Genomic DNA, 18814 nt, shown 5'->3' with positions numbered 1-18814 from the left:
GAGGTCTGGTGTGCCATATTCACCAGTCATTAAGACTCCAGCAATGTGGAGTCTGATCGTAAAGCCACCTCAGCCATCTAAACGTTCTTCATTGCTTTGACTTCTCCGACCTTACCCCATCGAATGGTGACTAAAAGCATAGCTAACTACAAAGAGAACAAAACAGGGCCGTAAGAGCTTGATAGCACATCCTGCTCAGGTTGCCTTCACACTAGGTTTGGTTATATCTAACTATATACTATATATTTGCCGATGTATATTTATTTTTATTATTTTATTTATTATAGTATTATTCTTAATGATCATCATTATAATCATCATAAAACATAATAATTTATAATAGAACATAAATAATAGAAGATAAATAGACAATAAAAATCTGATAAATAATAATTTATTATATTTGTATTTATTAATAAATAACAATAAAAATAATACACATGACTATTACCAAACAAATAAAAATACATTGTAATGGTATATAGTAGATTAATAAATAGATAATAATCCATCAGATAAATAATATTTTATTTATTATCATAAAAATATTATCATTATATTATTATATTACCAGATAAATAATAATAATTTTACTCATTATACAACAACAAATATAATCATCATAAAATATATTTTTTAATAATAATACTATTATTATTATTATTATTATTATTATTATTATTATTATTATTATTATACAAAATAGTAAATATGATCAAACAAATATTAATACAGAATTTTTTTTTATTATATTTGTACTCATGCTTGGTGGAGGAGTGAAAAGTTCTGTTTGTAGTCTTAAACTAGTTTGTCATGCATTTCTTTATTTCAACACATTCACAGATAAACCCTAGTATAATCGTGATTGATCGCAGTACATGACTGTGATTAACGCGATTAAAATTTTTCATCAATCGACAGCGCTATTATTATTATTAGACAAGGTATTCATCAACCACCTAAAAACAGCATGCTGTTGAAAACACCGACCCAGACACATGATCAGACCCACGAAGAAGGGTTTCATTACAAAACCCCGCAGACCCATCAGAGACCTATCAGTCTCCAAAACCTGTTCCACGTAACGGAAAGCGCAGCTGATCTACATGATTAAAACATCCTGCTCGAGGGCCGTTCGACCACACACGGGAGGCAGCGTCGAGTGACAAGGTCAGCCAAATGTCAGCGTGAGTGTGTGTGTGTGTGTGTGTGTGGGAAGCTGGCTGGGATTAAGGCTGGCGAATGCCGACCGGAGAAACAAGTGCCTCTTCACATATAGGCCTAAACGGTAAAGACTTTCTCTAGCCTAGCAGGTGCATGTCTGTATGCTTGTGTGCAAAGGAAGGCGGGCTTCTTGGTGAGCAGCCAGCCATCAGGTCGATGCAAAGCAGGAAGCAGAGGTCCACAGCCCTTGCGCTGCAGTTCCTGTTCTCTGCAGGGTATCGCCTTCTCAGCGTAGCTGTCTAGAGCCACAGAGCCAACACCCAGCGCCGAATCACACATACACACTCACGAACACCTTCACATTCACACTCGAACACCGAGAACAGCTTTCTGAAAACTCTAAACCATGAGCTTTTCGCTTTAGCAAACAAGAAGACAAAAGGCACTTAGAGATGAAAAGCCATTTTTAGATTGACATTAAAGATATCCGACAGAAAGAAGATAAAACCCTGAAGCACGCGACTTCTGAGCCATAAGTAACTGCAAAATTAATTATTTTTTGTTACAAACACACCTCCATTTGCCATTGGCTGAACAAACAGATCCCGCCCTCTGCACTTTATACTGGATTTTAACATTTACTGTAAAAACCCACAAATGAGCTGAATTAATTATCTTCATAATTATGTTACCACCAATAATCTGATAATGTGATTATATTTATCTTTGTTTAATCTTTTATCTATTTGGATAAAGAACAAAACATAAAATCAAGTAGTTTAACTTCAAATGAAAAAAGCAATGAAATGTAACAAAATAATGTTTGTTACATAGCATAGGCTCCCTATATATTATAAATAGTTTTTAGCAATCCTTGGGAAAATTATTTATTGATTTTCATAATTATGTTACTGCAAATAACCAATAAATGACATAAAAAAAAAAAAAAAAATATATAAATTATATATATATATATATATATATATATATATATATATATATATATATATATATATATATATATATATATATATATATATATATATATATATATATATATATATATATATATATATATATATATATATATATATATATATATATATATATATATATATATATACACACACACACACACACAGTACAAAAAATTAATTAACAAAAATCAATAAAAACATGTGACTCACTGGACACTAATTAGTTGTTTGAGATAAATATTTAAATAATATATAAATATATTTTAACTGCTAACTGATAAACTGCTGATATTAAAATTATATTCGATCTGAATAAGTAAGTTAAAAACGTAACATTAAATCGATCATATTAAATTCTACAGTAGATATGAATCTACGAATCATAACATTACAATGGATATTAATTTTAAGGTTTGCTAAAGATTACCTTCAGCAGTAAAGCATTAGTGTTTTTACAAATGATCTTCAAGTGAACGTGAAATAAATAAATAGATACTAGCAACTGGCTTGCACAATGAAATAAACAATACTGACTGATACCAATAAATCTGGGGGGAAAAAAATTAAATCTCACAACTCAATATTATTCATCACTAGTATTTCTGCTTTAATTTGTAGTCTACACACTGAATTGCTGCACGCAAATATGTCAATAACAGCCGTCACTCTCTCTCTCTCTCTGCTCTCATCGACTGATCAATCAGTCTGTCAGTGGATATGATGCAGGGCAGGAAATGGAGAGACTGCGGGAGGGAGAGGGCCCGAGAGCGAGAGAAGCGCCGGGAATCCTGCAGCAAAGGCTGATGGGAGATTTCTGCGCTCCAGGGGCAGCAGAAGCGACTCGATTCCATAAACAAGGTGCATGATCGGTCAATAGGTGCCGTCACTCAGCGGGAACAGCGAGTCGCCATGGCAGCGCCACAGGGCCTGTTTATAATCAGGCTTCCTGGGACTGAAAATATCAGCGCAAGGGAGCGTTTGCACAGCATACAAGCCGCTAATGAGTCATTGTCTTTCATGGAGCTGCTTCGAATAGCATGCGCCTGGTTTTCGGGACATGGTTCAAGTTCAGACTCACCTGTTTATGTGGTCCTCTCAGGATGTGAGCTCTGGCTCCCTCACACGCCGTCCTCATGGCCTCCAGAGACGGAGTCCCCAGCAGATCTGTGATCAAGTCCAGCTGGCAGATAACAAAAAAAAAAGAAAAGCAGATGAGTTTTGCAATAACAAACAGCATAAACGATGCATAAAACAAACTTACTGTACACATATATTCTCCAAAAATTCAAAAGTTAAGAATTTTTTCCTTTTTTTACACATATGAATTTATTTGTTAGTATATCTAGCCTATACAACTTATTAATCCTCATTTAGAAGACATCCAGGGATTTTCAGGGATACCATATATTTAGTAGTGTATAACACAATATAAATCGCCTTATATACCAATTACAATTATTACAAAGAAATGTGTTAAGAATTATTGGTAACAATTTACATAAAGCCACTATTTATAATGCCTTTTAAAGGTATTCATAATGTATGTTGTAATGCATTATATCTTTTCATAAGTAATTATAACCAAAGTTAAAATTAATTATATTAAATATTGTTTTATTCAATATTAGAAGGTTTGTTGCGTTTCTTAATGCATTGCACTTAATAAAGGCATACCAATGAATAGATATTATATTATAATGTATTATAACTGTGGTTATTATTATTTATGAGATCATACAAAGCATTTTATGGCTCATTCTTAGGCATAATTAATGCAATAAAACTACTTCTATAATACATTATATATAAAGACCGTAAAAATAAAGTAAACTACAAAAACAGCAATAACTTGTATTGCATAACTGTATTTTAATGATACAGTAAGTACAGTAATATAATATCTAAAGTTAAATGTAATACATGTATTTTTAAAACTCAACAAAAAAAAAAATAAAAAAATAACTGAATGTAACAAAATAGTAGGTGAAGGACAATGGGAAGAAAAGAAACCAAAACCATGTTCATGATCTGTATATAAACAAACTGGAGCGGAACCATGTTCAAGTAAATCAAATTCTTTACTGGAGTGAATTTAATGAGCCTTAAAGGGGATGTCGATGTGATGTCGTTGCAAATTCAGAGCTGACACACACACACACACACACACACACACAGAGTGAGGAACAGCCAGTCCCTGAATCTCTGACACACTGCAGGGCCAGTATTATTAGAACATATGGCTCATGACCTTCTATGTGATCTACACAAAACTAAAAAGTGTATCTGAAGTTGTACATCTCAAAGAGTATCTTCCTTATATTACTGCATCGCATTTAATGTTTATGAAGCTCTAAACTATATAAGAGTAGAGGCATCTGTGCAAGCTAGAGGCAGGTTCTGCTCATGGCAAACACATAGACATGGAGGACAGAGGGCTTCTGGGTCAGGGCCGCACAGGGACTTCAGTACAACAGAGCCTTGAGCTGCCCCCGCTCGCTCATTAGCATGGCTGTACAACATTCGCCAAAAATACCGTACATTAAGGTCACATTTTTAGCATCAGCGTCCAAGATTTTCTGTTTTCACTAAGAATGTTGCAAAGCTTGCCATCTACAAAATAACTACTAATGTAACATTTATTGAATTATTAAACATCAAACCATTTTTACAGATTTTTCCCCAAATAATACCAGGTAGACTAATGGCTACCAAGTTAATTGCAAGTAAATGGAGAGATAAATATAAATATTCATCACCATAAAACATTTCTGATTTCATTTCACATTAAACATTTTGTGTCTGTCTATCTATCTGTTATTTATTCATTTTTGCTTTTGCATGTTTTCGAGGAACAGGGCCAATCATCATATACACAATATTTTTAGTGGCTTAATGTGAAAAATATTTCAGCAATAATGAAATATTAGTAATATTGTAATAAGTACATTTAAAGTGGTGTATGCTGTCAGAATGCAAAGAAGAAATTCTCTTTAACAGCTTACGCATTTGCTTTAAACACATAATATATGTCAGACAAAAAAAGGTCAGGCTTCATTTCTTGCTATTTAATCCATGAAATATGTTGCAGTTCCTAAGGAAGTCAGAAGCCAAATGGTAAGAAAGCTCTTTGTTTACTCGCCAAATTTAAATTTGACTCACATTTGGCTCTTGGCAAGTGTTAATTGTGGACCCTGATACAGCAGCCGAACTACATCTGAAGAGGCCAAATGGTCCAAATTTTGCAATGGTCCTCAAATAGCGCAACGCAAGCAGATACTCCTTAACTCTTCTACGCGTTAAAAGGTTCTGACTGGCTGTTAAGACTTCTGATACAGGAACATGTTCTTCTGGTACAAATCACAATGAGTTGTGTGAATATCCCAGATTCTGCCCACAGATCGAGCGCTGAACATGAGCGTAGGTGAATACCTGTTGGATGGGACTCTGGGCCTGGAAGAGGATGCGTCGGCCAAGCAGCTCGGCAAAGATGCAGCCCACAGACCAGATGTCGATGGCGTTGGAATAGTGCCTGCTCCCCATCAGGATCTCTGGCGCTCTGTAGTACTGCGTCACCACCTCCTGGGTCATGTGACGCGACTCGTCCAGCTCCTCCACTCTCGCCAGGCCAAAGTCACAAATCTGGGCAGAATTTAGGGCTATTTACACACTTAATGGGTTGAAAAATGAAGTCTGAGGTGTGCGTTTATTGACTTATGGAGAAGATGTTTTTCCAATAAATCAAACAATAAAACCTAAATTAGACGGAGAGGCTGGTTCGCATTTTAACCAAACAGACAAACAATAAAAGCGCTATAAACACAAGACCCAATTTCTAATCATCTTGAGCCGCTTGAGTGCTCCCTGGGAAATAAATAAATGAGAAAAATATCTCTGCCTCTTCTCTCCACCCACACTCAGAAAGAAGGCACAAAAGGGCCTATCGTGCATTGCTAACAATTTACCCAAGTAGCTCCACCCAGTTTTTCCCAGAGGACTAATTTTATTAATTCCCCCAAGACATATTCAAATCCTGCTAGCAACGCTTAAACATGCAGTTTATTGAAACGATTTCTTGTGTTATTCATTCAAGTAAAAACACAACCATTTTATGGAAAGAGTCACAAGCTGAGCAATTAAGGCGTTGCTATGTGGTTGCTTGGGTTTTGTAATTAGTTGCTAGGGTGCTGTAAATGTTTGTTGGGTGGTTATATATTTTGCCATGAAATTGCCCCAAAATGTAAGATATTCTTAAAATATGCACCTTATGGAACTACATTTATCAAATAAGGTCCAGTATTATTTTACTACTATTTATATGCTATTTTAATATTTATTAATAATTTACTTTTTTTTTATTTTTAAGTTTTGACTTTACTTTTGGTTTACATTTTATGCACATAGCTTGAATGTTTAGATATTTCAGCTGTAGTGATAGCAGTTGTAGTACTTCAATATTTTATTACAGTAACCTGTAAATCTAACTTTCTTTTTGTTATTTCAATTGACAAATTTATTTTAGTTTACACACAAAAGGCATCTGACGGATTAATTCGCTCAGATACACCAAAAAATGGAAATTTTGATCTCTCAAACAGTGATATATAATTTGGATATATAAGCGCTAATGATAAGCTGCGGTACATACTGATATGTAATACTTATTCATGAGTCTCACAGAGCCTACACTAATAACAGGAAACATGTTATGGATATAAAATTAATCAAATTTGAACCTAAATCAGACTTGAGCATGTTTGATTGCAGGACATGGCCATAAGATAAGGTCTGGCATATAATAGCTAAATGAGGGATACATTCTTCTTTTTCGGAAATGGGGATTAAGGACTAAATGAAGCAGCGCATGCTAAATGATTCCCTCTCTGTGGTCCAATAGCACAATCTATTCCCGCTCTCCCCTCAAGCACATTTCTCATGCTGCTGGGTAGAGTCAGAACACACATACACAGAGAATTTCTCTTTTTTTCCATTATATCTCTCTTTCTATATCTCCCATATCAACCTTGCTTTCTCTTTTGCAGCTGGACTCTCTCTGTGGGATTCAAAATGAAGATTTATGTCAGGAACTGAGCAGATGAATCAATCCCAAAGGGGCCCTGACCCCCTGGAGCCAGAGATTGTGTGTTAGTGTGTGTACGCTGGTGCTGTAGACCTGGCCTGGCCAGACAGATATGAAGCGTCCTTGCTCCTTGGAAAATAGGAGTTATAAAGACACAATTCAAGGCCCATAGGCTAGAGTATATAATGTTAAAATAGCAGGAGAGCACAGAGACAAAAGAAACCAGCACAATAGAGCTTATATATATATATATATATATATATATATATATATATATATATATATATATATATACACACAATGGACAGATAAATAACTATAAGCATTACATTTCTATACGAACCATGAAAAAAATATCTAATTCTAATCATTAGCAGTTATATCCAAATGACAAATTGTAAAATGATACCAAAAATTAACAATAAAATTAATAATAAAATAACTGTCTAAAGATATAAATAAATAACAGATTTAAAATATTAATATTAAAGGGAAAGCTTAAGAACCTACATAAAGAAAAAAAGAAAATTATATATATATATATATATATATATATATATATATATATATATATAACAAGTATGTAATAAAAATAAACTGAAAAAAATTATACTTAAACTGTTAATGGTTTAAAGCTTTTTAGTCTCCTATGCTTACAAAGATTTTAATTGACTCAGTAAAACAGTAAAGGTTCTTGCACACAGAGTCTGAAATGTGTGTTTTTGGGTTTTTTTGTATATATTCGTCATCCTTTCCTATCAAAAAATTTTAGACTCAGTGTGCAACAACCTTAAAGCCGGAAAAAAAAATGCTGAACGCTATGCAACCATTAAAGCAAAAGTTAATAGGAAAAATCACCAACAAATGAATGATTTGAGTAGTATTTCACTAACCTTAAGCACACAATTGCTGTTGACCAACAGGTTGCCGGGTTTAATGTCTCTGTGTAAAATACCAGCTGAGTGTAGATACTTCAGTCCTGTGAACACAACCAATATCAGCCATTAAAGATATTTCGCAAACACAAACTTATGAAGCAGACTGCACTTTTACACTATGCAGGTTTCTAGCTCTGTCTGAAATGTAATCTAGTTGACATATAAATAGACTTTTGAACTACGGTGTCATTTTTACCCTAAGGTGTAATAAAGCTATGTGTCACAAACTGAAGTTTTATGTGTTTCATATGATTTATTAGAAACGAGGTTAACTGGTCTCTTTAAGACCTGTCAGTTGTCCTGCAGTAAACACATTATCAAAGAGCAGACTGTTTCTTGCACTCCCATTTGTATTCTTACACTACTAGTAGTCAGTCTCTTCCTCCTCATTTTCTCTAGTGAGAGTATAATAGTAAGGAACACGAAGTAGAGAGGTGTGTGTGATTTTCTGTGTGTTTCTCTACCCATGAGACTTAGAGAAGAAAGACTCGGCATGGAGAATGAGTGCCTGAACTTTTGAAATCAAAATTTGAAATGAAAGGCTTAGCGCGTGCGTGTGTGTGTGTGTGTGTGTGTGTGTGTGTTTCACCTCGGAGGATCTGGTAGAGAAAGACTTTGACGTGGTCAGAGCTCAGGGGCTGTGGAGACACGATGATCTTATGGAGGTCACTCTGCATCAACTCTGTCACCACATAACTGCAGTAAGGGTTATGTCAAGGGAAACTGGCATGCCAAAAATAACAGCAGGACATTCACACATACAACAGCGCTCCAAATGATGGGCAGTATTAGCTCTCATCTAAAAACAGAGCCAGTGGAGAGCGAGGTCACAGAGAAGTGGAGAGGGTGAACGTGAAGAGGACTAGTATTTGTCTAAAGCGCCACTCCTAAACTGGAGCACCAAGTCAACAGTATTAGTGGCACATTGTTATATATTTTTTTTTAAACCACTGTTTTTAGAAATGTAAAATGTGATGGCAGATCATACATTTTACTCCTACCAGTAGTTTACAGTGTATGACATTATTTTATCATCTCAAACTGCACTGTGAAGATCCATTTTAGTAAATGTTTTTTTTTTTTTGGATGGTTTGTGATTCAAGCTATAACGTAATATTCTTTAAGTAATACGTTTTTAATATATATATATATATATATATATATATATATATATATATATATATATATATATATATATATATATATATATATATATATATATATTACTAATTACTTAGTTAAAAACTCAATTAATTTAAATATTTAAATAAACTTTTCTATAACCATTTAGAAAATAGTTCATATTAATCATAATGATTATAATAATTACATAAATGTCTTTATATTAATAATATTAATATAAATAATCATTTTATGATCCTTCTGTAACAATTTTAAAAACAAGTGAGTTTAGTTACTTTAAATGGATGAAAAACGTACTTTTTATCAGTGTTATTTAACAGTGTAATTTCAAATATTATTTATAAACATATAAACATACATATTTTCATAATTCATATTCATTCTGTGAAGAATAGTTTTATGCATATAAAAATACTAACAAATTCAGTATGTATGTATATATATATATATATATATATATATATATATATATATATATAAACAAAATATAAAATATACATGCATGTATGTGTGTGTGTATATATACACAAATACATATGTACAGGTACAGTATGTATATACACATAATAATAATAATAATAATAATAATAATAATAATAATAATACAACAGTTTACATATTATGTAAATAATTTTTTTTATTTTGGATGTAATTAATCATGATTTGGCAGCATTAATAAATGTACCTGAAACGAATAAATAAAATGAAATAAAATGTATTCTTGAGAACAAAATCTCAATTTTTTTGTTATTTAAATAATAACATTTTTAACAGGGTGTCACGAATTGTTATTGTATACCTGCAAAGAAAAAAAAAGTGGAATTTCGATAGACAGCCAAACACTTGGCAGAGCAGGTTTGTGAGGCTTCACAAGAAACATCAGGGTGTGATGATGTGGGCATTACGCGGTGATGAATGAAGACGTTGACAACGCGCATAAGAAGAAGTGTTACAACAGTCATTGAGTGAGCAGAATCCAAAAGGGAACGTAATCTAATCAGCAACTACTATTACTATAATTCACTTCATTACGTAGACACCGCCGGGGCTCAATGAAAGGCTCCATTTCCACATTCGAGGGCATAAAAGCATATATTTGCCCTCTATTACAATTCCCAGAATATAAGCCACACAATGATGAGCTGCTGTTTGCCATACAGTCCGGCTAATAAACACAAACCGGAGAACTGTCACTTCCAAGTATCTAGGTCTGACCTTTATGTCGAGAAGATTATGATGTTGAATAATCTTCACCTGGAGACACACATTATGACTCATTCATGTGCTAAAGAACGAACAAGGAGCAATTATCTGCCTCAGCGCTACTAGTCTCTCAAAACAAACACCAACTTCAGCAATCAACACATATGAGCGCAGACTCAACACGTCGCCTGTCAGTAAATACAGGCGATGGTGAAAGCGTAGGAGGACTTCCTGGCAAAGACGAACCGCCTGTGATCTTCCTTTTATAAACACACAAAGATGAGCTGCTCTCTGCCACTCGGTCCGGTCCAGCATTCGCACTCGCCGGCAGGGAGTCACACACAGCCTGCTACACAAGGTTTGACAGATGCAGATCTGTGGTTGAAAAAAGCTCATCCAGTCATCGACACTGCGGCCGAGTCAGCAGAGGCAACCCTCTCATGTGTGTGTGTGTGTGTGTGTGTGTGTGTGTGTGTGTGTGTGTGTGTGTGATAACTACAGCTGAGCATGCAGGACTGCTTGATTGACTGTCTGCTGGGACAAGCTCATCTTCAACACACCCCACGGTTTTCCCTCAAGTTTCTCAGCTACAAGAGTGTCACAAGTATTTTCATGCCATCTTTCACAGTGTCACTGCAAATTGACACGGCTTCTCTTCGCAGCCTTCTCTTCCGCTTTTTGTGTCTCTTAGGCAGGCTTTTCGAGCGCTTTCTTTACATAATTAGCGTTTTTAAACTTGTGACCCAAAGATTTAACCCTGTAAGCAATTTAGATCGCAATTATTCACGTCTTGGAACATAACTGGGAAATTTTTTATGGCTACAAAAACTAAAATGGAATAAAAACGGCCAAAAACGTTTCATTTTAGTTTGAATTGAACTTGCATATGAGGCGAAACTCAATGACGCAATGGAACGTTGGTGGACGTCGTTTTCAAATATATATTTGTTTACCTGTCTGTCACGTTTTCTACGAGGTTTTCTCTCTCCATTTCGGAAACGCCACGCCAATATTTATTCTACTTTTATTTCTGTGTTTGTTCCAAAACCTTCTTGTGTCAGTTGGTTTACGTCTAACTTTTCTGGGAATTTCCCGTAACTTGCAAAGTGTAATCGTGATCCATGATTACTGAAACGCACATGCACAATAAATGGCTACCACTTCCGCATTTGTCCACGTGTGTTGCCGTAGTACTCACAGGCGGAAACCAAGGACAGCGTGGATATCGCGGCACTGATTTTATACATTTTTTAAAATCTGGCATTTCTTTGTATTTGCAAGTCCTAGAGAACTTTTGAGATAACGTAAGTCCACAACTGCATAAAATATATAACACTGTGCAAGTGGCTTTTGGTTATTTTATTACAAAAACATATTGTGTCTTTAAGTACATACATTTTAACAGCCCTATAAAAAAAAATCACCAGCACACAACGTATCGGACATTTCATTGCGTTTCAACTTATTTCCGTTGTATTCTGCTAATTATTTGTGTTGTGGCTTTTTTCCATTTTATCTTGTGCTAGTTAGATTGTGTTGCATCTTGTTTCTTTTGTGTTTTGCTAATCACCTTGTGTAGCAGCTCGTTTCCATCAATTACACATTTAATTTAATAAATTAAAAAACTATAACGATTCTGAAGGTCATTTCAACAAGTGGTTTTTAGGGGTTTTTTTTAAATAAATGACACTAAATTTAGTATCGCTATTAATATTTTGTCTAAATTTAGTTTTTGTTTTCACTTTAAATGAGGTGTTTACCCAGAACACTCTAGAAACCACAGAGCACCAGCCTAGAAACCAACTAAAACCCTAGCAGCATGCTATAACCACAACCACCTTGACAAACATACACCACGACTCTGAACTCAAAACACTCTAGCATCACGGCGGCATAAAAATACAGTTACGTGGCTACGATCGAATAGCATATGGACTATAAAGAGCCGATTCTCCCCCCTTTTTCTCTCTGAGATTTTCACATCCACTATGAAACGAGCAGTATTTGTTTCACAGCTCTTTGTGGGGTAATAAAACGTTACTAAACTGCGAAAGGGCAACAGAACTCTGCTGTTAATTTCAAACACAAACCGGTGTCTAGTAACTTATTTAGTTCAACGCTACACCTAGAACATGAACCCTGTCAAAAAAAAGTGTAACACATCAACCCAAGCAAGTTAACAAGGGTAAAACAGTATTTAAAGCTGAAGTGACAAATTACCTCAGACTCGACCTAATGTCAATTCAAACCTGCATGGCTTGCTTTATTCTGCGCTGCTTTAACAAAAAGCTGATTTTTTTTAATATAATGACAAAATGAATGAGGACTGGGGCTTTTTATGCTTCAAAAAGACAAACAAAGCACAGTAAAAATATCATTGCCGGTAACATGAGGCCTGACTGGAGTCATACAGAATAAAAAGGTGAGTAAAAGAATACCAGATTTTGCATGTTCGGGTAAAAAATAAGTAAATAAATAAATAAATCACACCTGTGAGACTTTTTAACCAGGCCGTGTGTCTCAAAAGCAGACTTGTGGAGAGCTCCAGGCAGACCTCCACGCGATATTTCGATAATCGTCAGAGAACAGAGGGCTTTTGTCACGTGCCTAATTAGCCTCATGCAAATGACGGCCATGCTTGATTGCTTCACTGAAATGCAAATTACACATCCTCCGAGCTCGGTTCTCCGCAGAGCGTTAGCGCTGACGCAAAAAACACACACATACTGAAGAGCTGAATGGGGACTATGGGGAGCGAAGACTGTGGCGCTCCGCCGGTTCTCCGTGGCCCATGACTTTCTTCATCTCCCCTGTGACTCTCTCTCTCTCTCCCCCACTAAATTAGTGTGAAACCAGTGCTGCCGGATCACTATGCCAACTAGCACAGCTTGACTGTGGGTAGAGGTGGAGAGGCACCTGTGGTCTGGAGCTCCCCTCCAGAATGACTAACTGACAGTTGAGAATTACAGAAGGAAGTGGAGTGCCTCTACTAAACGGTTCCCATGGTGACGAGCAGAAACTGTAAATAAAAGATTCTTTCTACTTTAAAAGTTCATATTTAATTAAATGTCAATTATCATGTCTTTGCCATTTTTTTGTGAAATTTAAATGGAAATTTTAGATGGTTTCTAAAGACTCTTCTTACGCTCATCAAGCCTGCATTTATTTGAGCAAAAAAAATAAAAAATTTTACATAATTGTTTTCAGTGTAAATGTATATTTTAAATGTAAATTATTCCTGTGAAACAATGCTAAATTTAAATGTCATTTCAGCATCATTGCTCCAGTCTTCAGTGTCAACAATAAAAAGGTTAGAACTTTATTTAAAATAGAAAGGTTTTCTATCAATATACACTACAAAACATCTGGGGTTAGAAAAGTTTTTTGTTGTTGTTGTTGTTGAAAAATGAATGAACTTTTTTTATACTGGAGTATAAACCATTATTTTATATTGTAATAAAATCAGTATTATTGTTTTGCTGTATTTTTATCAAATAAATGCAGTCTTGATAAACATAAGACACTTCTTATAAAAAAAAAAAGTCTTACTGATCCCAAACATTTGAGCGGTAGTGTACACACACACAGACACACACACACACACACACACACACACACACACACACACACACACACACACACACACAATAGCATATAAGAATATTTTAGAACACGCAAGCATGAACTTAATATTTTCAAGTCATGACAAATTACTGAATCGGTTTTAACAACCCAAATTAAAATGTGCGTTAAATCAGAAGAATATGTCAAGCCCTGTACTCAACCTTTACATATCAACACTTCTTCAGTATTCGGCACCCGTCTGATAAACGTGAATTATGGCAGGTATGATGCAAAGCCTACGATAAAGCTATTTACACTTGGAAGTCTTACAGGAAGCGACAGTTCTGCAGTTCGGTGAACTTTAAAGACAAAAAAAAAAAAAAACCCCGCTACAATATGCCTCTTCAAGATAATAAACATTTCTAACTATCCAAATGTCTCTTTAATTCCACAATCCTGTTATTATTACTGCTTTAAGACACGGTATACGACTATCCACACACACACTAGCCCACCCACAAAATGCTGCACACTCTCTCACACACACACACACACACACAAACACAGCTCACACTTAGCCTACACGCTCATAGATTTGCGAATTGGTACAAACACACATTGCACACACGGAAAGGGGGGTTTAGCCATGTGTGAGACTGAACACGGCTTTCACAAAGTCCTCTCACATAATAGCAAGGTGTAATCGTTGCCAGATGCAGATGGAGGGAGGCGTATTTCACAGCTTTTGCTGGGTGCTAATTGACCTGCTTGGAGACCTGGAGGGGGGGAATCTGCTAATTCTGCTGCTACAGTCTTTTCGGTAATTAAACCCAGCGCACCTTGCTTCTGTCAGCCCATTGGCCATTGTAGCCTTTTATCTTCCACATCCTAAACTTCCTGCCTCAGCAACAACCAGCGAAACGGGACTGGTTCAGCAGGTAAAATAACATTTTAGACTTCTAAAGAGTCATTTCTAAACAGCGCGCTCATCGTATAACCTTAACGGGAGTATAAGGTCTTCAAAAGAAGAAAAAGAAGAGATGAACACAAAAACAGACGCACGCCAAACGCACTTTGAAGGTGTTTCGCAAGCAGCCATGCCAGTTCAGTCACCGGCATTAACAATAAATCATCGATGTCTTTGTCCTTAAAGCACACATGACTCATTCTGTAATCATGAAAGCAATCTGTATTTGAGATGAGATTTCTCACACCTTCAGCATGTGCGCCCAGAAAACACCCGCTGCATGATGCCCAGGCAAACACTTTCATATCATACCACACATGCTCACTGGATTAGCTAAATTTGTCTAAGATGCTCCACAAAAAACCTATAAAAAAATAAATAAGATAAAATAAATGTAAATAATACAACAATAAAATAAAAATATATATAATAACTAAAAAAGTGAAAAAACTAAAAAAACTAAAAAAACCTATTAAAAAATTGTGCTCACAATTAAATCGCATCCAAAGTTTTCGTTTACGTAAAGTGTTATCTGTGTATATTTATTATGTATATATAAACACACACGTATATATATGTAAGGAAAAATATGTTGTGTGTGTATATATATATATATATATATATATATATATATATATAAACACACATATATTATGTAAACAAAGAGATGAATAAATAACAATAGCATAAAATAGAATTAAATAGAAAAACAAGATAAATAAAATAAAATATTAAATAATAATGTAAAAAGATCATCTAAAATGAAACAACATAATAAAATAACATGAAATTAAATAAATTAAAATAAAATGTAAAAACACGCAAAAAACAAACAAAAAAAAACTTTGACACATACCTGTCTCACCTACACCAGAAGTACAAAACTCAGGACCACCTTACCTAACTGCTATTACATAACTAAAGACAACATGGCGACAAACTATCTGCAAGAGCCTTAAGCAGAGTTGACACCGGTTAAAAAGCCCTCTTTCAGACACACCACAGAGAAATCCACATCCTCTTAAACTAGCAACCTTGTGACAACTGTATCAAAGACGGGAAGATGAAACAAGAATGTCACAGATGCATTAAAAAGCTTGACTTATGTTTAGAACGCAACTCGGCAGGTTGCTTCTCTTGAAATTCTGAGTTCATTCAATAATAGATGCATGATAGGGCAAGCATAGCTTGGCAGGTACTGACAGAAGCCCAGAGTAACTGTTCTTACTATAAATAGCCTGCTAAGACAGCATCTGGGGGCATGCGGCCTCAGAGTGAAAGAGGTTGTGGTGAACACTGCTTTAAGTTCACATATTTTACTGATCACGGCATCAAACTACCTGCTCAGTCAACACTGCCACTCAAGTCCACCGCAAAAATAGAGACAGCTGATCTGCAGCAATATGTTTTATGTGTAAGAAAAACATTTATTGAACTTATTAAAATGTAATAAGATTTACAGAATAATAGAAATGTATTAGGTTTTTAAAAATTTTAGTAAAGCAACTGCAATGTATTAATATAACAATGTATTAATATAATATAATAATATAATAAAAAATATATATATATATATATATATATATATATATATATATATATATATATACATATATATATATATATATATATATATATATATATATATATATATATATATATATATATATATATATATATATATATATATATATATATATATATATATATATATATATATATACATATATATATATATATATATATATATATATATATATATATATATATATATATATATATATATATATATATATATATATATATAAATATAAATATTGCCAGGGCATGGAAAAACAAACAAAAACTGCTAGTTTAAACGGAGAAAAAATAAATCTTACAGATGAAGGAATACGCTCAGATACTCAGCTCATTAAAACACACTAATGGCCTCTAAAAAAGATTCTCACGATGCAAAAAAAGTCACAATGCAATAGTCAAAGATGTTTGTCTTACACATATCTACAATTAAAATAAGTGCAGATGGAGCTCTCCCCCTGACCCACCCTGAGTCGACCAAAAGGCGCATCCCTAATGCATTTGTGTGTGTTTAAGCAAGTCCTGCAGGACTGTGTTCCAGAAAAGCGAGCACAGGCTCCAATGGAGGAGATCCGGCACATCCCATCCCTGGGGATTCTGTTATGACACACGTACATGAGAACACGTGTGCCCACACATGTACCGTGGCAAAAAAAAAAAAAAAAAAAAAAAAAAAAAAAAACACCTACTTATATTTGCTCTGTATATACAGTATGCTGTATAAGGATGTATGCTCTTGCATACATTTGAAGCGCATCTGAGAAGTTGCAAACCCAGCTAAGTTTAACTATAAGAAGTAAACATGAGCATAACAAAAACAACCTTTAGAAAGCACCATAAAACCACATAAACAAGAGGGGTTCTGTCCCAAGATCTAGTGAGCTGCCTACATAGGCATTTAAAGGTCACCAATGTAAGGACCACTTTAGAAAGCTCTACCAAGACAGCAACTTTGTCCGGATCACAAATACAGTTCTAGACTGCTCCCAATTGATTTCAATCGAACTATCACAAACATTGAGTGAAACGTTTCATTGTTATTTATAAAATACGATTTTTTTTAAGTAACTTCAGTATTGAATGTCAAATTTATTTATTATTGACTTCTCATATCTAGACTAATATCTTTATTTATTAATTTATTTTAACTGGGTATTACGGATTTCCTTTTTCCCCGAAGGAAACATACAACGTTGCCTTAAGGCTGGAACACTGAACAGGTTTTAAAACACAAGCTATTATATACTTGTCGATGTTGTAAAAGGTTACAGAAAAAACTGGGCATCCTACACCAAAACAACATACTACAAATTGCAAGCTGTTCCAAAACACAATTTGGCGTGTTCTGAAACTGGACTCATGTTTTGGACAACAAAAATAGACACATTTTACTTTGGCAATATTTTATGTAATATTTTACATCTGGCAACACATTTTATGTGTGACTGAAAAACAAACAAACACACATATGGTTGGTGTGTGTGTGTGTGTGTGTGTGTGTGTGTGTGTGTGTGTGTGTGTGTGTATATATATATATATATATTATACTCTCAGAAATAAAGGTACAAAAGTTGTCACTGGGGAAGTACCCTTTCAGAAGGTATACTTTTGTACCTATTAGGTTCAATATGCACACTTTAAGTAGTAATATGTACCTTTAAGGTACCAAAATGGACTCTTAAGTACAAACATGTGACTGCCCCAGTGACATCTTTTGATACTTTAATTTCCGAATGCGTTAATAACGTTAATAAGTGAATTAATTCTGTACAAATATATGCAACAAATGAACCCAAACTCACATTGGTTTGCTACACCCATGATAACGGAAACAATGCATTTTAAAATCAGCTCGAATGATGTTTGATATCCTCTAACAGGATGAAATCGCAGTCTGAAGCAAAAAATTCGATCAGAAAGTGTGCACATCACGCATGCAACAAGATTTTCTGTGAAATCTATTAAACCCCGTCTTCCCAAAATCTGCAGACTGGCTGTAACTTTTGGTGACCGACTCACCCAGAAGCAAAAATTCTGGGCGAAAGCTGTGTAGTTTATTCCAGCCTTTATAATTTGTGAAAAACAATGCATCTTTAGCAACATAATTAAATTGCCTGCCTCGTGGAACAGCCTTTATATTACGAGCGTACCTTAAAATTCTCCCTAAGTAGGCAGCGAACAAAATTTTGAACCGACCGAAAAA

General features: G+C 34.7%; 1 protein-coding gene across 1 annotated transcript in view; it reads right to left on the bottom strand.

Annotated features, from left to right (window-relative positions):
• nlk2 (nemo-like kinase, type 2) overlaps nt 1–18814 on the bottom strand; it is a 65183-nt gene that overhangs the window by 15286 nt on the left and 31083 nt on the right. Inside the window, exons 4-7 of the mRNA XM_043258239.1 lie at nt 8746–8852; nt 8112–8197; nt 5571–5780; nt 3220–3321 (exon numbers count right to left, since the gene is read on the bottom strand). Of these exons, the coding sequence (XP_043114174.1) occupies nt 3220–3321; nt 5571–5780; nt 8112–8197; nt 8746–8852 (505 nt within the window). The remainder of the gene's footprint in view (nt 1–3219; nt 3322–5570; nt 5781–8111; nt 8198–8745; nt 8853–18814) is intronic.

This window comes from Puntigrus tetrazona, chromosome 15 (genome assembly GCF_018831695.1).
Source record: "Puntigrus tetrazona isolate hp1 chromosome 15, ASM1883169v1, whole genome shotgun sequence".
In the NCBI taxonomy this organism is placed as follows: Eukaryota; Metazoa; Chordata; class Actinopteri; order Cypriniformes; family Cyprinidae; genus Puntigrus; species Puntigrus tetrazona.
This window is presented reverse-complemented; position numbering and strand designations above follow the sequence as displayed.